The sequence below is a fragment of the Vidua chalybeata genome, chromosome 1 (genome assembly GCF_026979565.1).
Source record: "Vidua chalybeata isolate OUT-0048 chromosome 1, bVidCha1 merged haplotype, whole genome shotgun sequence".
NCBI lineage: Eukaryota > Metazoa > Chordata > Aves > Passeriformes > Viduidae > Vidua > Vidua chalybeata.
Genome location: NC_071530.1, coordinates 9817582 through 9845309, shown reverse-complemented (window position 1 = coordinate 9845309; position 27728 = coordinate 9817582). Strand labels below are relative to the sequence as shown.

At 35.2% G+C, this 27728-nt stretch overlaps 1 protein-coding gene across 1 annotated transcript; it reads right to left on the bottom strand.

The window, feature by feature from the left end:
• Positions 1–1283: 1283 nt before the first annotated feature.
• On the bottom strand, positions 1284–27499 carry DYNC2I1 (dynein 2 intermediate chain 1). The gene is made up of 24 exons (XM_053960476.1): positions 27406–27499; positions 24488–24541; positions 23448–23874; positions 22881–22933; positions 21919–22245; positions 20511–20569; positions 18670–18727; positions 17042–17119; positions 15675–15870; positions 13978–14080; positions 11629–11758; positions 10979–11090; positions 10517–10611; positions 10061–10187; positions 9001–9173; positions 8278–8440; positions 6939–7052; positions 5771–5832; positions 4688–4739; positions 3389–3449; positions 3041–3137; positions 2647–2778; positions 2112–2335; positions 1284–1524 (listed from the first exon to the last, which is right to left on the bottom strand). The coding sequence occupies exons 1-24, from the start codon at positions 27418–27420 to the stop codon at positions 1353–1355; spliced, it is 3084 nt and encodes a 1027-aa protein (XP_053816451.1). The 5' UTR covers positions 27421–27499; the 3' UTR covers positions 1284–1352.
• Between the last annotated feature and the right edge of the window lie 229 nt (positions 27500–27728).

The following is a 27728-nucleotide window of genomic DNA, read 5'->3' as shown; positions in this document are numbered from 1 at the left end:
CAGAAGATTGATCTGGGAGAAAGGAGTGGTGGAGTGTGTGTCTCTCACATTGGCATGGAAAGAGTGAGAGAGTTGGGTTTGATTTTTTTATGATGGGTGTCAGCAGAGATGCTCTGATACCTTACTGGAAAAACTATCTGCCCTTTCTTTATCTGGATTACTAAAGGTATTCTTATTTAACTTGTAATGTATTGCCAGCAATGAAGATAAGAAGGGTCACTTGTGTTTATGGACATAAAAGGAAGTCCATGGCTAATCAAGGAACTAGGATTTGCAAAAATGGTGTCTGAAACTGCTGTTCTTTGGGCTCTCTGGATTTGTGCAATGGACAATAGACTCACTGCCCAAGTGGTGGATGTTGTTTTCATAAAGAACTTATTTTTTACTGCTGTGACTTGGCACCATCATGTGGCCACTTTGCGTTTTCTCAACTTAAGTGAAAATTTACATAGAAAAACGTTTGCAATTAATTAATTTAAACTTGGAAATATTTCAATCTATTTCAGAAGGAGAAGGTACATACCTTAAATATATCTGTTCACTAAATACTGAATACATTTTCTGTCAATTGTCCTTTTTTGCACCAAATCTGAGCTTGTTTAATCAAGGTTTTACTCATGTTCAATCCTTACCAATAATGTACAAAAATTAGTATCATATTTTAGACAGCTATCCTCTTCCTCACTACAAGAGCTTTGGAAATTATTTGCAGAATTAAACAGGTAAGTACTTTCTGTTTTATGTCAGAAATCCCAACAGATTTAGAATTTCAGTATATCTCCCAGGCATATTGTTCACACAGATCAATCCAAACAGGAGTGCACATCTCAGAACCTGAGTTAGTCAGGTATTCCTTTTGCACAGTTTCAGGGTCAAAATCAGAAGATAGATATGTGTGATGTAGTTTGTGTTTTGATATACTTGCATATGGTCTTTAGGTAGACATGAGAAAGCTTTACCAAGCATTAATGTTTAAGAGGCCCAGAGGTGGAAATCACCTCACACTCAGGTTGTACAGCAACAAAACTTTACATTTGCCAGAGAATTGCTGTGATTTGTTTCGGAGTGAAATAAGGAGAAACAACAGTGTAATTTATAGAAATGCATTTTTGCTATTTTTTAAAAATATATGTACATCTGGAGTACTTTCAGTAATGAAACACAGTCATCATATATTTGAGTACAATAATGTAAATGTGATTGTTATTTTTATGATAAAATATATTGTTTCAGTTGAAATATTGTATAGATAGCCTTTAAACTATACACAAGTTATATACAAATTACATTAAAATTTTTTAATTGAAGTAAAAAATAAACTACACATTTTGCAACCAATTGTACAATTGTTTCTAAAAAGACTGCAATAAAATAGAATACAGTTTGTCAGATTCCTCAGGCTGAGGTAATGCCCACTTCTTCTTTACATACTGAATGTCTATCTGCCCAGATTCCTTGGCCAGCACAATGCCTAACAATCCATTTGCTTTTTCTGGCTCTCCCAGCAGAGTCATAGTTACAACCCTGAAATCAAAAGAACAAGGAAGTGGTTTTTAATTGAGGCAAAATACACAGAAATTGGTGCTTTCAATCATGTTTGTATCAGGTTACCTACAGTCAACTAAATGATTCTTATTTTCTGCTCAAGCCCCAGTGTGTTCTTTAGCTTTTCACCAGTTGCAACCATTTAATGTAAATATAACTTGCAAATCTTCCCCCATGCATTTCATCATCAATTTCTAATCCTGGTTTTAAATTATTTCAAGCTTGTAAAAATGAACAATGTTTGACAACATTTTCCACTACAGTGTAATAAACTTAACATTTAAATGACTTAAATTTTAATAAATTTAAAAACTGTAGTAATTTCTCCAAAAACTAGCAATGTGTTGCTGCAGTTAACAAGGATACAAGGAAAACTTTTAGTTAGAGGGATATTCAGCAAGGCTAACTTCAGCCTAGGGAAGACAGTTAAAATTTAGCTCACTGTAGTTTGTTTCCACACCTTCAGTAGTTCACAAAATAAGAGTTAGAAAAGCAAATTCTAATGATCATTTAAAATCAAGCAAAAAAACCATGCAAGAATATTTTGTTAAAAAGAGAGCGCTTACCTCTCTGATGGGATAGTCTGCTTGGCCACAGGCAACAAATCATTTTCCAGAAGATCCCAAATGTAAATATTGGATGATGCATCCAGGGCAAAGAACACAGCAGGTCTTGTCAAAGCCCACTGCAGGGCAATAATTGGCTGGCCCTTTGTGCTGTCATTCCACTGCATGAGGGGACACTCTGATGTCATCTGGTGTAATCTAATACTTCCATCTGAACAGCCAACCTACACCACAGACAAAAAGAAAATACCTTCTGGAACAAAACAAACTAACCAAGATATAAGAAGTGGTGTTTAGGTACATGGCTTACTGGTGGACTTGGCAGTGATAGGTCAAGGGTTAGACTTGACGATCTTGGGGGGTCTTTTCCAACCTAAATTATCCTATTATTCTATGATTTTTTTTTTGTCATCCTTCACAGCAGATCTGAATCAGTGAGGTAAATCTACTAACACATCTATTAAATACATCAAATTAGAAATATTCCCTCGGCAAGTAATTAAAAAATGAAACTTCCATTAAAACATTTTCATACCAAAAATAGTGGCTTTCCAAAAGGGAAGAAGTCAATTGCAGTGATGCTTATGGATCTCAGCCTGCTCTCCTGGGGCCTGAATAGCTTTGGAACAACTTTTAAATGATGTCTTGTACCATGGCCTACCAGACCCTATGAACAATATAAAGAAAATTAATTAAACAAAACAACAAAATAAAGTTGCATTATTGGTATTACAGGAAAGAGTTAAATAATTAATGAGCTGATACTTTAAAAGATCCCTACTAGCTAACAAATTTTATTAGCTAACAGATTTTAATAATATAGGCTCCAATTACAAATTTTATATAGTCTACTGGTAAAATCCCAACTAAATGAGACAGCTTCCAAACCAAAAAACTAACAACGAGATGAATTCCAGGATGGTACTCACAATGTTTGTTCCAACAATGAAGTGATTGGGATTAGAAGACAGAAATTTAATAGTCAGTGTCTGTGGCATTCTCTGGCTAATATCCTTTGGGAAAAGGCTGAGGAAAATGGCAAAGGCAAAAGATGACATTAACACAGGGAATTGCCTCCTAAAGCTGTGCAAGTACATACAGAAATTCTTTATCTAAAATGTCTATGACTAGATCTTGGAAGAAATATGTATTAAAAAAAAACCACAAACAGAAAATTATGTTAAATATATCTTATGTAACAGCAAATTAGTAAAGTATAGGAAAAATTAGCTTTGTGAGATAACTTATGTAAAACTGAAATGCCCCAGTTTTCCTACCTGTTACTCAATTCCATAGTAGAGCTATGTACTAACTTCACTTTCCCTCCAGGAACTAAGCCTAAAATTATAAAAAATTATTATTTGAACTGATTTTAAAAACTGCAATCAATAAATTAAATCATAAGGTAATAAGTAAAAGGATATTTCATACTTAGTTTACTGCAGATACAGCCTTTGACATATAAAAATCTTACATCATTCAGAACTATTTGCTTCAGAATTCAAATCTGAAGCGTTATAATCTTTGACAGAAATAGAAACATAGTTACACATTGCTTTTTCTCTCTGTAAGACTCAATTCTAGAAGTGGTTAAAGTGCACATTTATGTTACTTGGATCTTTGAGAATGAATTATAGGTATGAGATAGTGGAATAATACATCCACAAAGTTGGTCTATGTTACTTGTTAGCAGAGAACAACATAAATAATGCAAATCCTTCAAAGACAAAAATTTTTTGAACAGGAAAAAAAATTTACTGCTGGTTGCAGTAAAAATGTGTCAACACATGACCACAGCTTTAAAATGTACCTCTCCACAGACATAATACCCAGCTTTAGAAGCTTAATATAGCCTGACATTGCACATGAGCTTATAGAAACTGATCAAAAATTCTACTTTTCTGGCATTACTTCATTGTTTATTTTTTCCAAATGTAAAAGGATTTTAGTCACAGCCTTTTCCAGTTAGGTAAGCATGTAAGTGTAAATTTGTTCAAAGAACAAAGAATGTAATTTTCTCCCTTTACATAACTCAAAAAGGGCTGAATGGACTTGGTTCTTCAGTGTTTTCATAGAAAAATTTTCTCATGCTAAATTAAGTATCTTACCTAAAAAAGAGCTTTCTGGACAATTCTCAAAATGGAGACACAGGCAACAACAAAATCACTATAACAGGTTTGGTTAAAACTAAAGTACAAAGAGGATGACCAAAGACATAGAATTGCACATTCTTTGGGAAAAAAAAAAAAAAAAAAAAAAAAAAAAAAAAAAAAAAAAAACCAAACCTGTTGACAACACAGAAAACTACTCTGGCACTGTAAGAAATGTGGTTGTCCAATGGCAAATACAAATACAGAATTAGCAGATGATATTTAGATAGCAGTGAAAATTACTCTCCTACCTAACCAACAACCCCAAACATCAGATATGAGCTACTCAGAATGAATATTTTCCTCAGTAATTTTGCCTTCTTCTAAACTATTTCTTGCCATCACTGACTCTTCCTCTCTCTTTTAACTTCATAGTCTCAAAACTGGAGCATTTTATTCTACCTCTAACAGTAGTACAGTACTCACCTAAGTCAGTTTGTGAACCAGCTAGATCCGCTTTTTGCAATTCAACAACTACCTGAAAAGCCAGTATTTAACATTAATAAACAATCAATATTTACCAGGCTTCAAAATTGCAATAGTAAGCAATAACTCTAAGGGACTGTTTGGAGAGGCAGGTCTAACATTACAATGATTACAGGTAGATTCTCTACTGCCTGTCAAAGTCTGCAATTTTAAAAATAGCTTCACATGCCTGCTGGATGTTCCCTGATGGAAAGCAGAATATGGAAAGCTACATTCTACACTGAATTACTAGTTGGCATCTTGTTGGTTTGGTCAGTCACAAAAAAAACCCACCCTAAACAAGGAATTGTAACACATTTCCTGTGCTTTCCTATACATGAATAAAATCACCTATACATGAACCATACATGAAATAAAAAGGGTAGATTATTTGGCCTGAATCTGTTGCTTCTAAAGTTACTTAATTAACTACAGTTAAGGCTTTGAGGAACTTGATTACTGACACAGAGGTGAAATACTTTTACCCCTTATTATTCACAGGTTCAGCAGCTGGGCCAAAGCTGCATCAGGTAAAAAACACTAAAAACAAGTGATAGAAGAGTTGTCAGGACAGTAATTAAAAGCAGCAGACCTAGTGCTTTCCTAACCATCATATTTTAGGCAAGGAAATCTTATCCTCTGATTTTCACTTTTTATCTCTTTAACATTTGTTTTATATGAATTAAGAATTTAATTTCTCCCCTACATTCAGTATCATCTCTGACACCACTGTGATTTTAAAATTAAAGTAGGTGGGTAAAAGATGACTGAGGACTATTAATCAAGTACTGGAAATATATGAACATATTTTTATGAAGTAAAACAACTGATTGCCTTTTTTCATGAATTCATGTACCTGTTAATACTTTTGCCTAAAGATAACATTTTGGAGTCAGATCAAAGCTTTTAAGGAGAATTCCAACAGAATAGTTAGTGTTGCTGTACTTTTCAAGGAGGCAATTCTCCTAAGAAATTATGAATTTGGGTTGTTGTATTTGAAGTATTTTATTACACATTATACTCTCTCTTTTCATACATACTCACCCACATATTGAGGATTCCATTTTCATCCATTGAAGCTATCTGAAATGGAGGGCCTGACATTTCTATGGAAGAAATGGCAACAATTTATATTCATACACTGACCTTCCTTCTGAACAACAGCAAAGGATTTGAAACGTTTCCTACATTAATACATCCTCTGAAACGTCTACAATCTTCTCAGCTGCATAAAAAGGGAAAGTGCCCTAATTTTACCAAAGGGAAAAAAGGACATGAAATTTTCTTTACTGACAAGGTGGTCAAATATCGGAGCAGGCTTCCTGGAGAGGTGGTCAATGCCCCAGCCTGTCAGTGTTGAGGAGGCATTTGCACAATGCCCTTAACACACTTTAACTTGGTCAGCCCCAAACTGATCAGGCACCTGAACTGGATGATCCTGGATGAACAAACTGACAACTAGATCCTAGATGAACATATAGACAACTCAGTCTGTTCTATATGGTCTAGTCTGGTCTATTCCAGTTATGTGCAGCCTGTCCTACCAGAAAGGCAGATGATCTCAGTCTGCATCTTTTTTAAAATATCTGGATTCTGTGTGGACTTTGGAAGGGAATATAAAGTGAAACAGATGGAATCTCATAAAACCTGCAATAGGCAGCACATTTCTTCAAACCACTATGGATTTCAAAGTACAAATTTGCAATGGAAGTGATAATGTCTTCCCTAGCACACTGTCTGAGAATTTGAGGATGTGAGGATTAGAGTTTCTTTGCAAAGGTTGGTCATAAAAAGAACAGGCAAAAGACATAGGAAAAACCACCAGTTACAGCCACACATTTTAAGTGCTTTCAGATATAAGCAAGTTGCTCCACTGACTCAGACAGGGATTTTTTTTTGGACATTAGAGAAGCACTAAGACTCTTCCAAACATAGTTTTTGAGTGATAACTTGCTTTATCATGGAAATATGGTCTAGAAAGCAGACTTTATAACAAGCACAGAACCACATCTGATGTGAAGCTGCACTGAATGAACATTACATAAAAATGAGAGCAGAAAACAAACATGAATATTGCATGCAATTGATACTACAAACAACTTAAGAGGCAGGCTCTGATTATAAACTGGATTTTGGCTATGATATATTTTTTTCACTAGATAACTAAAGAAAGACTCAGATGTACTGATGCTTAGAAGAGCAGTTTACATACCCTCCTGATAAGACAGGCTTGAGAGCCCATAACTGTGGTCACTGTTGAGAGAAGTTGAGACAGGTTCCACTGCCAGTATAGGAGAGGCGTGGTTTACTGAGTTTAGAATGCCATCTGTAAATGAGGATAATGAAAGTTAAACATAGTACTTTCCACAAAAAAAACCAACAAAATCTTAATCACTTTTCAGCTTATGGGAGAATGATGATTACAAAGAATGGCAAATAATGAACTCTGCACAGCTCTCAAATACAATGCTGCAAACTGCTAAATTAACAAAATATTATTAGATAAATCAGTGTTTCAGTATTTCTATTCACTTCTCATTTTCCAAATGACTGATGTACCATTTATGCCACTGTGCCAGACAATTCATTAAAACCTGCCATTTTGGGCTTAGTATGGAAAGAATTATTTCAAGCTCCATAAACAACAGGGGTAGAAATAAATCACTGTTCACTATAACAGAAGATAAAATTGAAGAAAAATTACTCTTAGTAGAAATTATCCTGAAAAAACCTGAAACAAAGTATTAACCAGAAGAAAATATGTATTTACATTTAATAAATGTTATTTAATAACATTTAAAGGCTAATGTGTGTTTAGAGTAATTTCAATGTGTGTTCTTTGTCAGATACTCATGATTTCTGGACTTGCCCTGTACACTGAACTTAATCTCATTTAAGACTGAAGGCATTAAAGCTTCCTAAGTATCCAGCATTAAACCTGCCTGCTTACATAAGCAACTACATGAAACTGTACACATCCATTTGACTACCAGTGTGCAATGCAAGACATCAAGCATTTTGACCTACTAAAAAAATTAAAAGTCTATCTACAACCAACTATTGTTTACTTTTACATGGCTGCTGCAATTAGAAACACTTGTGAAGAAAGAGGATTCTGTAAATGTGTGTAGTGGGGTGTTTTAGAGAAATAATAGTACAACAGCCAAAGTTAAATCAGAAAATCATAGCATGGTTTGGACTGGAAGGGATATTAAAGATCATCTCATTCCTAGCCCCAGCTGTGGGCAGGGACACCTTGTTCTGGACCAGGTTGCTTAGAGCCCCATCCAGCCTGGCCTAGAACACTTCCAGAGATGGGGCATCTACAACTTCTGTGGCAACCTGTGTCAGTGCCTCACCCCTCCCTCAGGAAAAAATGTCTTCCTAATAACTACCCTAAACCTACACTCCTAATAAAATTATTTACAAAACTATTGCTGTATGTTATTCTTCACTCTAGGATGTCTTGCATGAACATTACAGAAACATCAAGACTTAGGTGACAATTTCACTGTGCACAAAGTGGCTGACCAGGATGCACAGATGCTCACCCGTGGAAAATGTGGGAACTCTAAATGTCCACTCAGTTTCAGTGATCATCATACAAGGGTGCATTCTTGAGTCTTCTCGAAGATCCCACACTAACAATGAACCATCTACTGTTCCAGCAAAAACTAACGTTGCTTTACTGGGACTAAAGCAGCAACATATCACCTGTAAAACAGTAAAAGCATGCAGGGTTGATATTATGATAAAGATCAATGGTTTGATGAGCCTGAAATAGGTTTGCGAGCATGGAAACCCAGAAAATACAGATTACATGTGTTTATGGCAGAAAGGAAAACTATTTTAAAAATTAAGTAGGATACAAGACCTTCAGTAGGCCTTCCCTTTTCAAAACAATCATCGTGTAATCTGCATCTACTGTCACAAAGCTGAAAGAGGTGACTCAACTGGATGGGAATGATGAGTAGAGAGAAATCCTAACAACATCTGAACCAGATGTTTACTTCCATTCACTCTTCAACCACGAAATAGGGTCAAAATTAAACAATCAAAACAACCAACAAAACACCATGACCATCACTACAATCTGGTTCTGGAGCACAGAATAGAACAAGAACAGTCTTTGTTCACTAGACTCAAATATGTTTCTCAGAAGATAGAAGATGGCATATTTTGCAGCAAGACAAAAAAAGACCCCAAGTAAAAATAAAATCTTTAACTAAAGTCTTGTAAATGATGGAACAATATACAATGTTATTAAAACATACCTCTGAATCACATATTAAAACTTTCTGAGGACTGGAGGGCTGCCAGATATTCCAAACACATATAAGGCTCTTTCTGCTCAGCAAACCCACATCTGCCTTTTCAGGTAATCCATGAGCAGAAAGTAGTGTCTGCCTCTGAACCTGGGAGACATACAAGCAGGGTATTTTTCGGCCTAAACCATTAAAAAAAAAAAACAAGAAAGAAAAGCAATAAATTAAAAAGCATATTCAATGCAGATGAAAAAGCATATTCAGCTGCTATAGCAACAAACTAAGATGTAATTATGAAGAATATTTCTATTAACACTGTGTTTCTTCTGAAGCTATATAATAAAAAAGTAGGGACTAGAGAAGGAATTCAAAATACTAGAAGTAGAAAGCAAAAAGGAAGAGAGTTGGGAAATTAATAGAATAATTATCCTGGGCATAAGCAAGCCAATCTGATCTGATGTCAGTATATACACTGAAAATTAATCTGAGTCTCAAACAGGAAACAGCACAGGCCAGGCTTTTTTGGTTTTATCTCCATCTAACATATTCATGTTAGATGACATAAGGTTCTGTGTTATAATAGGCCTTCCTAACATAATTACAGATGCTCTGTTTTTCACTTTTCATCTGAACAGCTACTGTTTATATGGAGAAGATATAATTGCTTTACAAATATATCAGGCTACAATGTCCCTGTTGAATAACCTGCCTTTATTTGTAACTTTGGCTCTATTGTCAGCATAAAGAGCCCAAACAGAAATTACACCCTTTGGGATGGCCCTTCAACAACAGGAACAAGAAATTACACCCATCGTGTTAATTGCTATCTTTATTTCTGGTAGGAATAGATGGAATATATTTCTTGTAAGATACTCTGATGTTCCCTATGCGAAATCAATCTGCACAGAGTTCCAGCAAGATTACTGCAATTAAAAGGAAAGTGGGGTTTACATCATCTGTATATCCTGATATGTGCTGTTTGCACAGTAATGACAAAGAACATGGCACTTTGCATAAGAAAGAAGAGATCACTCTGTACACTAAAAAGTGTAGAATAAAGTTCCCTTACCATGGAGGAATGGCTGGTTAGTATTTAACTGGAAACAGCTATCACTAATAGACAGACTGGTTTGTCGAGATCTTAGTTTCCTGGGTTGTGTTGCAACTTGATCTTCCTCTAGCAAAACAGCAATCACCTTTCAAACATAATTACATTTATAGAAATAAAAGGGTCATCTTATCTTCCAGCTTTGCTATTAATGTAGCTTTCTAAAGTTATGTGGATTAATTTCATAAAACTTTATCAACTATCTTGTTAATTTTGTAACTTTGCAAATACAGCTTTACAGACATAAAAGTTGCACAGCTCTGATTCCATTTCTTTGCAGAGAGATTATTCTTTTTGATAACAAGTATTATTTAAGTAATTCATTTAAAATAGTCAGAACAAGAACACTAAGTGATTTATCACACTATATACTTATGCACACAGCTCATAAGGGATATTAAAGATATATCAGTGTACCTGGCATGCAGACCGGAGAAAATTTGCTAATCGTTGTGAATCAATTTTAGGTGTTGGTGCTCCATTCACTGATGTATCCTGGCTGTTTATGGGACCTATGAAAAACAGCAAAACAAAAAACCAAACCTGACGCTTCAAAAGAGAATCAGTTAAGAAAAGTGAAAGGACGATTTCATTTATAAGCAAGATGAGAGTGGCAGGAATCAACTTATCTTCAGTAGAAATAACAGCGCTGAAGGACAAGATCTGTTGTTGCTGCCAACAGAAACATCAAGCCAGAAGGAAAAATTATTTCTGCCACTTATTTTTCATAGTTTCCACATGAGGATTCAGAGTGCCTATGTCAGCTTGCTATCATTGCAGCCTGCCACTCTACAGATTCTCACAAGTAATGGATAGCAAAGAGAAAGTTTATATGACATGCACTCATCCATGAGTGAGTAAGATGAAAATGTTCTTCACCTCCAGATACAAGAGCACTTTCTCCTGGATGCTGAGTCCATTTCTCCAGTGTCTCAATTTCCTCAGTCTGAATGTCTCTATCAAGATTGTCCTCATTACACTGAACATATGCCTAAAGTAGAAAGATTAAATGATCAATATATGGGGTAAGACAGCTAAGACTGACAGCACATAACGGAATAGAACTTAGTAATTTTAAAACTGACATTTAAAGCTCAGCCTCTTCTGGTTTTGAATTCAGATCTGAGCATACTGACACACTGTCACTATTCCATGCATACACATTTTACCACGTTTCAAACCAGAGTGCTAAATAAATAATATTGCAAAAATACAGAATGACTTCCACAGTGTGTAAACATCAAACCCAGCATATTTGGGGACACTGAGCCATAGACAGGTGAAAAGCCCTTTAGAAAATGGGGAAGAAAAATGAGAGTCATCTTCTAATACAGAAAGGAAATTGCCTGTCTGGCCAAAAGTTTTGAGATCATTGCTTTATAGTAATTGAGGTTTAGAGATGAATATGATTAATTTATTACTTTATGTCCTGGTAGCTTTAGCTACTTCATTTTTTAAGGAAAATTCTTTTCCAGAAGGAAAATCCGGCCTTTTGAGGATTGAAACATTACTAGGTGTTTGTTACGCACCTGCTTAGTGTTCATTTTACCAAAATTCCTGATGTACATGTCGTACTCATTGACAGGGGGCAAATCCAGTAATGAAAAACTAACTGAGAAATCCAGGTCAATTAGTGGGAGAAGTTCTGAACTCCGTTTTCTTCAGGATTAATTAGAGAGAGAACACAAAAATGGTTAAGAACAAATATTTGGTATTTCTAAAGAAAGACAACCTGATTTTGTATCTAACAATTCTTTAATCTATGGGAATTGAAGTTGTACTGAAATTAATTAGCAGATAAAATGTAACAATAGAAATACATAGGCTATTGTTTAGAGTTTTCATTTAATGTTACATTGAGATAATTATCATATTTGAAAATGCAATACTAATTGCAAATGGAAAACTTCAAATGGTTTATTACTAAAGCCAAACTATCAAAAGCTCAGCAGATCATCTTGCCTAAGTATTCCAAAGCTGTTCTGTGAGGTAACAGATAAATGTCTCTTTCTTCTATAGTTAGGACATTGGCTAATTCCCCTAAACTCATTTTATTAACTCACATCACTCATGTGTGTACATGCTTTATAAAGATCTTCTATGATGTCCTAGCTTTGTTACATATATGCAGGAAAAGACTGACAGACCCTGTCACAATTCACCCAACTATCTATCTACTTCAATGCCATAAAGCTGTTAAGATATTTCATTTCTAGAGTGAACTGCTTGAATTACACAAAGATGTCTGCTTACAAGTCAATTCCAGGCTCTTGCTGTAGTACAGTCTTTGATAATTAGATAATTTCTGCAGTCTCCCTTTCTCTCTCTTGCACTTGCAGGTTTTTCATATACTTAAAAGTGATACATAAATACAAACTAGATATAATTATGGATCTATAACAATTCCATATCTAGACACTCTTGCAGATGCATGTTCTAGTTACAGCTTCTTGCTGAGCCAAGACGGTATTTGAAAAGGAAAAAGACTAGAGTAACAAGAGCTAGAATTTCATCAGTATTTTAGAGTGAATTTTTCTTTATGCATAAGGACAATTTTCACATCTCCTTTTTGCTACTTGATGACATCCATTGCATATTCTTACACCCATTTTACTTTAACTTGTGCTTCCTAATGTATCATCTCTTCACAAATGTGGACATAGATTGCTGAGATATAACTCAAACATAAGAAACTTGCTTACTAGCTACAAATCTTAATGATACATGCAGACAAATCCTTAAAATAAACTAATAAGCTTGTATTTATAATTTACAACTCCCAAGTGCCACAACTTATTTATGGGATGCTTTCAGTCTATTTACTGGCAGTAATGTATTATCACAACATTAAATTTCACAACCCCTTCCTCTTCCCATGAAAATGCTCATTATCTTCACAGGCTGTGTATGCTGTTAGCATGCACACAGAGTTATAAACATAGTCATAATCAGTCATGGTACTTAATCAGCAGAGGCTGACAAACATTCCAGAAGGCAATTCTCCAGAGATGCCTTTGTGAGTTTCTTAATCGTCTCTACAGTCTAGAGAGGAAGCCTAGACAATGAACTTGTGTAAAATTTGAGTATATAATTTTAGGCAATGTGAATTAAATACCTTAAGACAATAAAATCTCCCTTATGTGAAAATTAGCCACTGATGTACAGCCATGAAACAGTGGAATCTGGTATTAACAATGACATTTAATTATCTTGCTTTATGCATCCAAACATTGTAACAGAAAGCTGAAGATATATACAGTGCTTCAGACAAATGTGGAGCTCCTGTCAAGTTCCACAAAAAACAGGCATCAATTTGTTTCTTTAAAATACAGAGATGTCTCAGGTATCTCAAATCTAGATCAATTTTAGATCAGTATTAGCATGTTTTTACAGCAATTGATGCTATCTCTGAAAGGGAATGTGCTATTTTGGCAACTATATGCATCATATATTGTTGATTATATCAATAAGTTACAGCTCTGCAGAGACCTGATGGTAGTTAAAAGGCTTGCTCTTTAGTACTTTAAGTCAATATCTAATTAAATGACTGAAATATTAAATGAAGAAAATACAATTGTGGCAACACGTTCTGTAATAAAATGATGCACATAAACTGATATATAGATACATTTCTTTTATAAAATGACTTGTAGCAATACCTGTAAATTATATATACTTAACAACTAATTACTGCTAGTTAATAAAATACTTGATTCTGTAAGACTCAAGTTTATTAAGTATCACATATTTCAATGAAAATAATGAAAATAAAATTAAAATAATGAAAAGAAAGGATTTTCAATGAAAATAACAAAAAAAACCCCTGCATCTCACATAGTGGGCTGCCATTTTTCATGGATTATTTAAAATACACTTACTTCTGCTTACTGGCCATACTTCGGCTGCTTTGTCTTTGGTTTGCCATTTGGAAATCCATGAATATTCCACAAAAAGAGCTTCTGACAGAAGAATTTTGCCTTTCTGTGATATTGTAAAACACAGTGTTACAGTTCACACTTAAAAGTGCATGAAAATGTTAAGAAGTAAATGTAAAAAGCAGCAGATTTGTTGCAACACAGCTACTAAAAGTTCCTGGTTCACATGTTACACAAAGTGCTCTATCACCATTTTCAGTATAATGAGTTTAACATCAGTAATGGGCCAGCATGTAGTCCTTAGAATGGTTCTTTATCAATCAATTCAAAATGACTGACCATTGTAATTTTTACTTTAGAAGACTGATGCTGAAAGTGTCTCTTTCTTTCTGCTGCCATCAGCAGGTGCTTTGTTCCCCTGTGTACAGTAAAACACTCTGTGATCAATTCTAAAGATTGCATTGAATTCACACAGACTTCACCATGTGCACACTACACCTGAGTAAGAACTCAGGTAGAGGAGAGCCTCATGAACACAGGCTTAACTAATATCCTTAGATGAATAAGGAAAACATTGAAAACTTCCTTGAAAAGCTATACTTAACAGACCAACTACAACAACTGATGTCACGTCTATCTTACTCCCTTTCCTGGCTGGGTTGTAGCTAATTGACCTTAAGATCCAACTTCCAGTCAGGACTAATGGTGCTTCACTTCCTCAAAGGATGACTGCCTTTTTAGGCAATACTTGTAAAATGCTTTTTAACTTATAAAAATATCTGCCAGACTGCTCAATCACCATTTTAATCAAACAAGAACAAAAGTTCATCAAAAAAAGAATGTGTTGAGTAATTAAGAATAAACCATGAAGTGCTACAATTCTGAAACTGAAAAACCTTTATCAATTTTATATTGTTCATTAGATAAATAATAATTGCATAAATCTTCTGCAAGAAGAATTTCACATTACAGTATGCTGGTTCCTGTTGCAATGACCATTAACTGAAAATCTATTGACAGAATTAGAGACTCTTCCAGGCTGGAAAAGACCTTTAAAGAGATACTGTAAAGACTTACAGAAACTCCATGCTATCCTTCCATGACTGTACTATGAACCAGACTAAAAAGCTATTTCATATTCTTTTGCACAATGATTCTATGTGGTTGTTCACTTCAGTGTGGATCTCAAAGGAGAACCACAACTGTACTTAAAAAAGCAGCTCTGGCACTCACAAGTGTCAGATCAACAGAATGCCAGACATTTCAGAAAGAGCTTGCATTTAAAAGTGATAAAGTGCTATATATTTGAGTAGTATTGATATTTTTCTTGCTTTCTCTCCAGAACAGTTGCTTCAACTTTGCTTAAAAGGTGAATTTAATGCCAGCGGAAACCCCAGACGCTTCCAGCACTCCTCAAGTTTTTAAAATCCAGACTCTAATATGCTCCTCTTACCCAAAATAAGATGTATTAAATGTCAGTCTGTACTTTTTATATTTCACAATTTAAATGATTAGTAATGCCTATGAATCATTTAGTAATGTGGACGTTACAGTGCTTACCACAAATCTACATGATTCATCCAGAGGACCAGATTTTGGTCTTTAGGCAGACTGTTAGAAAAAGTGGCCAGCTGACTTGTAAGTTGTATTTGTTACTCATACATTAAAAAAAAAAAAAAGGCTGGTATCTAGTCACATACCTATGACTGATTCCTTTTTTTCATTTTCCAGTTTCTTTGGCAATGGAGTAAAAATTCTATCATTTTCTGCAGTAATTGCTCTTTGAATTTCTTCAATTTCTGATGTTCTGGAAAATTGAACATCTCTTGGGTTTTCTTCTGCATCTCCTACTTCACCACTTTTATCTTCATCATCTTCAAAATCATCTTCATAGACCTTTGAAAGTAACAGAACTTCCAATATTTGGTAAACAGAGACTATAGATGCATTTTCCAAGATCTATTACAGAAATTACAAAATGTCAAAATAAAAACCTCATACAGGTATCTATAAATCCTCTGATTGAAAGGCATTCTAAAATAAGTGATGGAAAGAAAAACAGCATCTCTTGATTCTGCAGTAATTTTAACAAAGATAAGATAATCTCAGTGTTGTTCTACAGTGCCCAAAATAGTCTTTTTATTTAATATCCTAAAGTAGATACTATAAGTTTAGGTGAATTATGTGTTCTTTTAAAAACTAAAACAACAGTGTTCAGTGGTATAAATGCTTCAGGGATGTATGAAGTTGTTTATTTGACAGTTTTAATTCAAGCTGTCCTTTAATGGCAGGCTCACATTTACTAAACTGCCACATGTCTACGCCTAAGAGTCATCCTTTAACAAATTCTCTAAACTAAGACAATTCATGTCATGCTAAAATAATCACCTAACACATATGATATGAACAAGTCTTAAATGTGCTTATTTCTCTTCATTGAATGGTAAAGGGCTACTGCAGTGACCAGCTCAACAAGTGGAAATCATCACTCCTGACATGAGTGGAGATGAATTCCACCCTCACTGAACAAAGATGATTCTAGTTCAGCTCACAATGAAAGCACATCCCACACACTCTTGTATCTTAATAACTTTAAAGTAGACAAAAGAGAGCTAAAAATAGGGAATTCAATTAAACAAATCAGTGAAGTGAATGCTCTGTGTCAATACCTTTTTCCTATGATATTTTTTCAATTATAAATGAACAGGCTTTTTTAATTTTTATCTGAAATTATTAGCTCTGATTATTTAAATAATTCAGCATTCTTCACAGAAAGTTATTTAAATAATTGAAATCCACAAAGGCAGAGAAAACATTTTGTGAACATTTCAACTGAAAAAAACAAAAGTTGGCTCCCAACCTCTGATGAAAACTAACTAAATATATAGCAGAGTTTCTGCCTAACATTTTAATTACTCACTACCTACTGTTAGCCACATTAAGGTCACTGTCACCAAAACTAACTAAAAGCATCCTGCAACATCCTGTTTATTTCTGTGAACAAAGTTATTCTTTATTTTGATACTTAAGAATTACTTCAGACAGACAACTGTATACTTTTACTTACTTCAAAGTCATCTTCATAATTCAGAGAAAAATCCTCAAGTCCTGTGTCTGGATTCGAGATGTGTGTATCTTTCATTTCCTAAATCAGAAAAATAAATGAAACCATTTATTTTAAGATTAAATAATCTTCCCCCAAAAAAATCTCTTATCTGCCAAATCTTAGCATACAATAGATTAATAGTTGCTATTCTCAGATATTTTTACATTTTCAAGCAAACATATAGCATGTCGTTTATACAGATAAAATTATATTATCAAGTGCTAATTACTGAATTAAACTAATAGTACAGGAAGAAAAACGGACCTCAACCTTCTCTTAGGAAGACCAACAGTTTTTCTAACAGTATTTTTATTGGAAAAGACATAAAAACTGCTGCGTTGCCTACAATTTAATTGATGGTGCTAACAACAAATTAAGATTGCCCCACCCTTTTGAGGACTAGAAAAAATTATTCCTACACCTAAATTATACTGGGGGATTCAATCTGCTGATAAAATAGTGCAAATGTTGAAACCAGGAAAGCAGAGCCATGGATGTAACAGCAGAATAAGATAATTTTTATATTTAAATAATTTTGCTGACTTTTAATCCTCTACTTTATTTACATGGAATAAGATTTATGGTATCCCTGCAATACCTTCAAATACATTTCCCTTCTCTACATTATTACCTTGATTAAAATAATGCCATTTATTTATGGCAACTTTCCTGGTTTCAACATTTGCAGTGTTTTATTAACAGTATTAACAGACTGAATCCCCCAGTATAACTTCAGTTGTGAGAATTTTATCTGATTTCTTCTGCCTGCAAGGTTGCAGGTACTCAGCAGTAACTAATTCATATAGTTTAATTCATATGATTTTTTTAAAAAATCCTTATTCCATTTAGTCAGACCTCTTTTGTAACACACTCAAAGATGAGTCTTTATTAGCTTTTAGGCCACTCTGTAGTTTTTATTACCTATGATCATCTCAGAAAATGCCTACAGAGCTGTCATCTTTATCAGTAACACAGATGCATCTGGTATACATACAGTTTTTATAACTAAAAATCTCCACCTGTCAGTAGTTATCTGAGTTCCCACTTTAAAGAATTTACAGAGAAAATCTATATATTGTCAATACAAAGCAGGATTAGGAAGTCATGCTGGAATATCTCGAAGGCTGTGGCATTTGGAGCAACAAATATACAAAAAAAAAATTAACAGCATAGAATGCAAACCCCTAGAATTTAAGTCTCTCTGTGCGTCAGGTCCTAAGCAAGAATTTCACCCTCCTGGGTTGCTTCCTATTGCCAATGAAGACAGAAAAGATAATAGGAAAGGAGTCCAAATATAAGAGGACTGAAATGCCTATTTCTCTCCACAAACTACAAATGAAATTTAGGTCCTCACCACAGAAATTCACACTTAAAGATGAGCTGAATCAGTGAGTTGAAAATATCACAAAACTTCTTCAAATTTTTTATGGTAGACTTAGGCTGTATCTGCACAGACTGTTCCAAATAAACCCAAGTCTATACAGCTTCAGACTTGCTGAAAATTTGGTTCTGTCTGCACATGTCCATTTAAAAATATTAAAATACATAACTTCAAAATATAAAAATCATTTCCTCTTCCTTAGTTTTACCTCTTGTCTTTTGTCCATGTTCTCTGTTTCAACAAGTTTTCCTTTATCTTTTACAGTCCTATTAAAAAAGAGAACAACAATTTTATTGGTTAACTCATAAGAAAGCAGTTCTGTTTCAGTTTTGGTTTTTGGGGATTTTGTTTGTTTCAAAAAAAAAAAAAAAGGCTTTTCCCTGAAAAGGAAAGAACAGTTGGAAATTTCCACTTAACTAAAGTATTTCTACAAGTATTTTTATAGATCTCTATGATACAAAAGGATAATGAAACAAGTGATTAACCAGCAAAGAATTGAGAAACTTTGTCCAAGTTTAACACCTGTAATTGAATGAAAAGCCAAGAAAAAGTAGTGAGGAAAATAAATTCATAACCCCACACATTTATTGCTTGTATTAATATCTGTAGCAAACCAGAGATCAAGATCAGGTTGGTGCAATATGCTCAAAAGCTATAAATCAAAGACTGATTTCAAACCTGTTTTTTCATTCAGGGGTCTTATTTATGGGGACAATACAATCAGGGTCAGAGAGCAGGAGCAAATCAACAACAAGCTTTGCTTCTCAAGAATCTATTTGATTATTTCATACGTAGAGAGTAAGTAGAGAGCATCAAACTTCAAGAAGAGAATATTTTACTTCTTATGTGAGTATTTGTATCTACTGCTGTTGGGACTGACAAACACGGGAAAAAGCAACAATAAAAACTAAAATTTGGCTGGATCGTGTCATAACAAATTGGAGTGATTCAACACTAACAGTGCTTGAAGCTGAACCAGGATTTCAGAACATCTCAGCAAACCATACTGCCTTCCCTGCATTCAGGAATGGCTAAACTCTTCTTCCAAGCTAAGCAAAAACAATGACTCAGCCACAGCCCCAGCAGCCACAGCTTCAAAACATTGCCTGAATATTCAGCACTGCTGACACAGCTGAGTGCAGCTGCCAGGTAGCATCCCAATGTGTGTATTCTGACATATTTCATTTTTCAGATTTGCACAGGATCACATTTCCACAAATTCACTTCAGCCAAAGTGGTTTGTCCCATGCTTTACATTAGTAATACTGAGACAACAGTGGTAATGACTTCACTGCCTGTGTCTCCAGAAGCAAACAACCCAGACTTGTATTGAGCCAGGAAGCTAAACTAGGGTTTAAGAGTGAGAATTGCAAGCAACCATGTACCCAGAGAATTAGACTTCATAAAGTTTTGTAGCCTTGAGCCTTCAGAAGGAATTTTACAAGGCTCAAGAATTAAAGAATTCTAAGTACTAGAATATACAGGAAAGTTCTCTAAGATTTCTATTTGCTAGTAATAAAACCCAGAAACATAATCCCAAAATTTAAGGGACCCTATTGAGGGTATCTAGATTTTTTCTTTTCATATTCAACTGCAAACTTGCTATATATATAAATATAATGTTTTAGATACCATCTAGGATAGATAGAACTGAGTATTGATACTCAAACTAAACAACAGAATCCTATGTAGTTCATCATGAACCTTACATGTGTCCACTTGAGTACATAGTGAATTTCCAGATGGTAAAATTCAGCATGTCTGTCTCCAAATCTAAGAGCCCAGATTAATATATATGACTGAAAAATATTTCTCGCTACCCTAATGAAGAAAAATAATTTAAGGAATACAAATACATACATATTTTATCTGAATCATCTTAGAGGCAACACACAGATTTTTTTGCAATTGCTGTACTATTGGACCTATGAAAAAACTTATATTATCCCCAAATATGTGAGATTACGAATTTATGCTTACTGGTTTGGTGGTGACTGAATCTTAGTAGACACCATCTAGTATATAATTATTTTAAAGCTCAGAATTTACCTTACAAGCTGATGGCTCATTTCTTCTTGAATCCTCTCCTCCTTTTTGTATTCACTGTTCTGTGAAAGAAGTCACAATATGAATGAGTCAGAAATGCTGGGAGGGAATATGTATATGACCCTGTATTAGTAGTACTCTCATCAAACAGCAAAAAAGGTTGCTAATTAATTGTTTCAATTACAGACTATTTTTTATTTCAGTCATTGTTTGTAAGATGCTCTCAAAAACTGCCAGGGCCTAAGGGCTGACCTTGGAAGACTGTGGCCAGCCTGTTCCAAAAAATTACAGTATGAGACTTTAACAGTATGCACTACAATTCACACAAACTGGATGGAGGGACAAAGAACAGTCTCAGGACTTTAAATCCCCAGTAGAGGGACTTGAATCTTAAATTATTCATGAAATTATAAATTAAATTATTATGAAGGTTTGCTTAATTTGGAAATGTATTCAATAGGTTGTTTAAGAAAAAGGTCTTTGTCTCTATCCAGAAACGGAAAATAAAATATAACTCTGGGACAGAAGCATCAGTGTGTGTGTTCTCTAACAGATACCTGAGTACATTTCCAAGGAAGTCAAACAGAACATCTCAGCAAGCCCTTGATAGACTTTTGTTGTGTGCTGCAGTCAGTCAGTTTAGGAAACACTCATGGAGGGCCCCTACACTGAAAATTACTCATATTGTCACGAGAAAATGTATTTCTGAACTTTTATTTCAGAAGCTTATACATCTTCACTCTTCAGGCAGCAGAAGAAACTGCCCTAGACCATCTCAAATGTTGTATGTCTCATAAAATTAATTAGATTTTAAGAGTTACAAATTACTAGAGACTCCTTCTCTCAGTCTTGTTGAATAAATACTTATAAAATCAGTAAAAAATGACAAAGTATTGATTAAGTCTCTAGGATATAACATCATGCTCCATATTAGAACTATAAAAGATATTCTATGCCTTCAGAAGTAGAGGCAAATCCCACAAATATAAAGGGTCTATATTCACCTGCCTACTTACGAATTGGATAGCTGTGCTCCCTTGACAGACAACATAAAAGTAGCCTCTATTAAAATCTTTTTTGCTATAAAGGCAGCCAATAAACCTTAATGGACCTCAAGCCTTATGACATCTCCACTTCAAAGTGTTTGCAAAAATTTCAAAAGTCATAGCAAGAAAGAATTTTATGAATAAAAGATGTTTATAACATAAAGGCAATTTTTTTGTTCAAATTTTATGGAAGGAATCAATTCTGAATTAGCATACTTAAATACAGATATAGTGTTTTCATCTACCACTTTAGCCTCAAATTTCAGAAAATGTTGGCTTAAAATCCTAGCATTTTTATGATTCCCCTCTTGACAGTATACTAAGAATTAAAGTAAGTGATAAGATAATGTTTTAACAAAACCTACCCTTGTATCATATTTGTTTCTTTCCTTTTCTCTACTTTTTACTCTCTCATCAGCTTCTGCTGCTGGCTCTTCTCTGTCTCCATGGAAAGATTTTTCTTTAGATCTCTTTGATTTATGTTTTTCTTCCTCTTCCTTTCCATAATGTTTATGACTTTTCTCTTTAGGAAGTCTCTCTTTTTCTGTCCCAACAGAATGTTCTTTTTTTTCTCTGTGTTTTCTTTCTCTCTCTTTATCCAACTCTTGATGTTTCTCTAACCTCTGCACACGTTCACCTTCTTCAACTTTGTAGGCTAAAAATTTTTCAATTTTCTTTCTTAAATCATTATCCTGCAAAGAGGAAAATAATATTAAATGGTTTAAAAGTTCCCCAAGACTGTTCTATCTTCACAAATCTATCCATATTTGACCATTAAAATGATTGAATTCTAAGTACTTAATCTTTCTGTCACATGGTTCTTCCAGCCATTTTTTTAAATTTCTTATGATAACAAGCTTCAAATTATGACTGCACATGAGATTTTGGTATTTCTTCTTGGATATTGCACACTTTGCTACAGAAAATGCTTTGAATTATATGCTCTTCACACAAAAATTTAATTCTTGTCTACTAGGTGGTCTGAAGTAGGATGTACACTGATCAATTGCCCTTGTAATAAATGCAGAAATAGCAGATGTAAACTTTTGATGTAGTGCAACAAAAATGAAGCATTTTTTGCTACAAAAATTTTATTTCATGTTTATTTTAAAAAAGAGAATAAAATATGTCCTTAAAATCGGATAGCTGAGATATACTTTGTTTTTGTTTTGTACACTTGTCATCACCTTATTATCTATGCATCTCTTGGATTTCTTGGGAAATGCAGTCTGATCCTTCTTTATCCTTTATTCTACAATAAAGTTTCTTCTTTATTCTACAATTTTATCTTTTTCTGTTATGGAAACACTTCACTAACTTCCTTTACCTTCTGTGCTTTATGTCTTCTTTCTTGCTCTTCAGTTCTTGCTTTCTCCTCCTCTAGAAAACAGATGCATAAATTAGGGAACAGATATTATAATATTCCAACTCTGTGTATAATTAACTCTAGCATGTAGAAAATAGTATTTTAGCAATGTGTTTTTCTCTAACATAATATTTCTAAAAAGGAATTCTGTTGAAATTCTCTCTCCAAAGCTGGTTACTTCTTCTTCTCTCCTAATGAATCCCTCCTGTCTTGTGTCATGGTAAGAATAATGACACATGCTACTGATTTCAGCAATCACCCTGCAAGTGAATGATAACTCAGGACAAAATGTCTAGGCACTGACCAACAATATCAGTGACATCCATCCTCTCTTCAGAGGAAGGGAAACAAGCATCAATCTTTTTAAAAGCATCAAAATAAAACTAGGTTAAAAAACATTCCATAAAATACACATGCCAGTAGGTACTTACACCTGCCTGTTTTATCCTCTCTGCACAGATGGGGTATGGTTTCAGAGTATTCCTATCTAAATACCAAATATTTTCCAAATAACCCAAAGTTACTTACCCAAACGATGCCTGATTTCTCTTCTTCTGTGATGTTCTGTATCTCTTCCTTCAAATGATTTCAGATAATTCTGTGGATCTATTTGCTTTATCTCATATGTCTTGTGCTTTTTGTCTCGTTCTCTATCAGTCTCCCTGTCTTTATGCTTTAATATGCTGTGTCTCTCCTCCAAATATGACTCTTGAACCTTATCTTTGTGTCTCTCTCGGTCTTCTCTCTGGTGTTCTTTTTCCCTTTCTCTCTCTCTCCTTTTATCCCTGTCCCTTTCACTGGATTTCAACCTCTCTCTCTCTCTTGTTCTTTCCTTGCTCTTCTCTCTGTCTCTGCGTTCATGTCTGTTAGGGTCTATGTCATGAACAGTCCTCTCCCTCCGCAGTTTCTTTTCTCTGTGTTTTCGGTCTTCATTTTGACTATCTGGTAGTGATGCCTGAAATAACATAAAAAATCTATCATTACAATTGAGCAATCTATTTTGATAGGAGTATATTCATGTGGAAAAAAATGCTGGATTACTAAATATGTATTTAATTTCCCAAACACTATTAAAATCCTCATATAGTTCTAGGCTTACTTTGTAAATACTAACATTATGTCTGTGCTTATTGGAAAAAACCTAACAAATTGAATAATAATAAAACATATTGGAAAACAGCTTTTAAAAAATACAACACAAGCCTAATATAAATATCAACTGACTGCAGTTAAATATAAACTGACTGCAGCCTGAAAGCCTATTTGACCCAGGATAATGTAATTAACCAGTTTAAAAACACAGGACAAACATGATAGACAATGATAATAAATACAATGGATAATGCATATTTTAGGAAAGTGAATAATATATATAAAGCACAGCTGTCACTTGGATTTGGGTGACCAGCAAATCACACCCCATTGACTGCTGTGTGATTACTGTAACAATGCATTATTTCCATTTACCTAATTTAGAACAAAGAGTCAACTCTTTATGTTTAGACCAATAAATTCTAGTGCTGTAAGGCAGCTTAACATGAAGACTAGCAGAAATAAAATAAATCCACCTTTAGATGTTTCCTAAGTTCTTCTGCTTTCCAAGTATCTTCTTTGGTTCTTTTCTAGAACAGAAAATGCAGAAAAGACTGTGTAACCAATTTGCAGAGAGAAGTGATGTTACTCTGTTCTTTTAAAAGTTTTAAAGTTCTTTTAAAAGTTTTCCATGCCTTCTGATGTTTACATATTTCTACTGGAGTTCTCACGCATTGTTCATGTAAATAATGATTTTTTTTGCATTATTCTTTGTGGGAGGAGAGAATTGACGGACTGTTGGTTTGACCAGTGTGGTTGGAGAGGTGGCAATTTCATCCTCCAATCCACTGTCACTTTTGGAATTCTGTATATTACAAGGTCAGAAATAAAAGTTACTTCCTTTTGCTCTTTTGATCTTAGTGTGAGTGTGTGAGTTATTTTGTGTCGTAGTGCGACAAAGTAAATCATTTAACAATGAATCATATTTCTAAGGAAAGGACCGAGGTACATGTGGCAAGTCTCACTGAAAGGATCATGCAAACAATAATTTGATTTAGCTCAGTAAATCTCACCTTCCTGGACCTGGAAGAAGCCTGAAGCTCAGACTGCATGTGTAAGTTGACTGCACATGAAATACTTGTATGCAGCACTGAAGAAGAGCAAAAAGATAATGAAACTAATCAAAGTACACATGATTGTTTCACTAGAGTGCTCTCTAATAAAATAAGTTATATTTCTTCTATCTGCCTTTGCAGAGCTCCTCCACTTGGCTGCTTGACTGCTGTTACAAAGACTAAATAAAAATTCATATTGTTTGAGATCACTAAAGGAAAGGAGGAATTTTAATCTATTGAATATTTTAACTAGTTCATTGGAGGATGATGATCATATCCAAAGTGACATGATCAGGCTATCTTTATTCTCAAATTTAGATTTGGCAAAAGCTACTGAAGATTAACAAAATAATCACTGATAGATATTGTAATGATGAGCTGCATTGGTGGAAGAAAATAAATATATGGTTCCCTTTTTTTTTTGTTTGTTAATTCATTATACGGAGGCAGTATTTTAATAGTATATATATTTTTTTTTTAATAATTCTACATGAAAAAGATCTTGTCTTTTCAAACTTGGATTTTAAAGAAGATTGTAGTGGACTGGTAAACTTCGAAAGTCAAAGAGAAGTCCCAAGAAGGCAGTATTTGTATCAAACATAAAGTGCCCTTTCAGCTTTATTTTCCTCTGATACTTAAAAAGGGGAAAAAACAAAGAATGTAAATATTTACTACCGCAGAAAGTCTGATGAGAAAGTAAAAACAAAGCTGATAATTTTCTTAAATAAAGATTTAACAAAGCCTAAGAAACTCAACAGAACTTGGCTGAAAGTCACCTGGAAGGAAGGATATGGATGGCAAGAGAGCAGAATGCTCTAACAGTAACCTATTTAAAATCATGTTTTGGAATTTGACAGTATTTGTGTATGTATCAGCAAACAAAGAATGCTAATGATGTTAGTAGCATAAAATGAGCATGAGCAACAGACAACATCAGATGAGGCAGCTTCAGATTTATTTCCAAGCTGAGGCAAAAAGCACACAGCACACATTCACAGGTGGTTTTCTGTCAGACAAGAATATGTATGTCAGTTTTCTGGGGTCTGCAGTTTTCACCTCCCCACCACAACCTGAAGCTGTTGCTTTTGTGTATGATGATTTTCCACTTAAATCTCTGCTTTTGCAGAAGTATAATAAACAAACAGGGAAAATGAGATATTTTATAAAGGGTTGAGTCCTTTGTCCCTCTGTAAGTAAATGTTTAAAAAAAACTTTCAAAGGACTTATTGAACTTTCTCACCTGTCTGCTAATTTAGAAGTACTTATATATTCATTTAAATCCAGATTAAGATTTGTTACTTAAATGACACTGGGGTTTAGCTTAATTCATTCACCTGAGAGCATTCAACTCACATGAAATGCCACAGATTTACTGAACTCAAAAATATCTATGAACGTTTTTATCAGTTAAGAATCAGTTCTTTAATCTAAAAATAAAGCAGTCAGTGGAAAAAGAAACCTTGTTACTTTAGATAAACTTTGAAAGAGATCAACAGGGGTTTCTTCACTCACAACTAGAAAGGTAAGAGGTTTTCAGAACATACTGTTTTTAACTAATTTAAGAACTCAGTTAAATTTGATTCTAAAGAATAAGACACAGGAGAACAGTAAGACAAAATTCTGCCTTTAATTTTTAAGCCAGAGAAAAATGGCTTAAATGGCTTATTTTTTGAATGTAAACATTTATTTTTCTTATTTCCAGTATGAGTTGCCAATTTGAGAGCCCTCAAGTAGGTAAGAGCACGGCTGACAGAAGCAGCAGAAGGAGGGTTCCTCACTCAGTGTGGCTGTTCCTGCCTCTGGCTCTTTGGCACTCTCCCAGCGACACACCTGAGATATTTCAGATCAAAGTGTCACTTTTCCATCACAGCTCACTGCTTTGGCACGTCTACTTTTGCAAGTGAAAACGTCACACAGTAATTGATGCTAGCGGGCGCACGTGGGTTTGTTTCCTTTATTCCGGAGTTCTACAAACGTTCAATAATTTAACACCTTAATGCAGAAGTTACGTGTGTTCCCGAAGAACTGAAGCCCGGCAATTAGCGGTTACAGGAGCATCAATAATTAAACACACTTTTATCTAGAACGTGCAACAACGGGTATTTCCGTAACCAGCTATCCCCTTCTGCAGGAGGGCGTGCGGCTGGCACAACCTCCCCCTCTGCCTCGGGATAAGGATTTCCTCGCTACGGCTCTTGCGCGGGGGATTCACCGCCGTGCCGACAAAACAAAGCGACCCGGCCGGCCCCAGCAGAACCGCGGGGGTTCTCGGGGGCAGCAGACGAGACTGCGGCGCTGTCCCCCGCCCCCGCCGCGCTCTCCCGGCCGCTGCCCCTCACCTTGTCCCCCTCCATGGGGCCGGGAGGCCGCGTCCGCCGCCGCGGGCCGGGATCGGGCGCTGCGTGCGGGCCCGCCCCGGCAACCAGGGCCGGCAGCCGCGCGCCGAGCGATGGATGCGCCGGCGCCGCCTGCGGGGCGGCAGGGTCGAGGGGCGGGCGTGCTGCTCCGGGCTGACCCTGTGGCCAAGGACGGGGGAGTCCTGGGCTCCAGCACGTCAGGGAGGTGATCCTGCGCCTCTCGTCAGCCCTACCGAGGGATATCTGGAGTCTGCGTCCAGTTCTGGGCTCCTCAGTACAAGAGAGACAAGGAGCTCCTGGAGCGG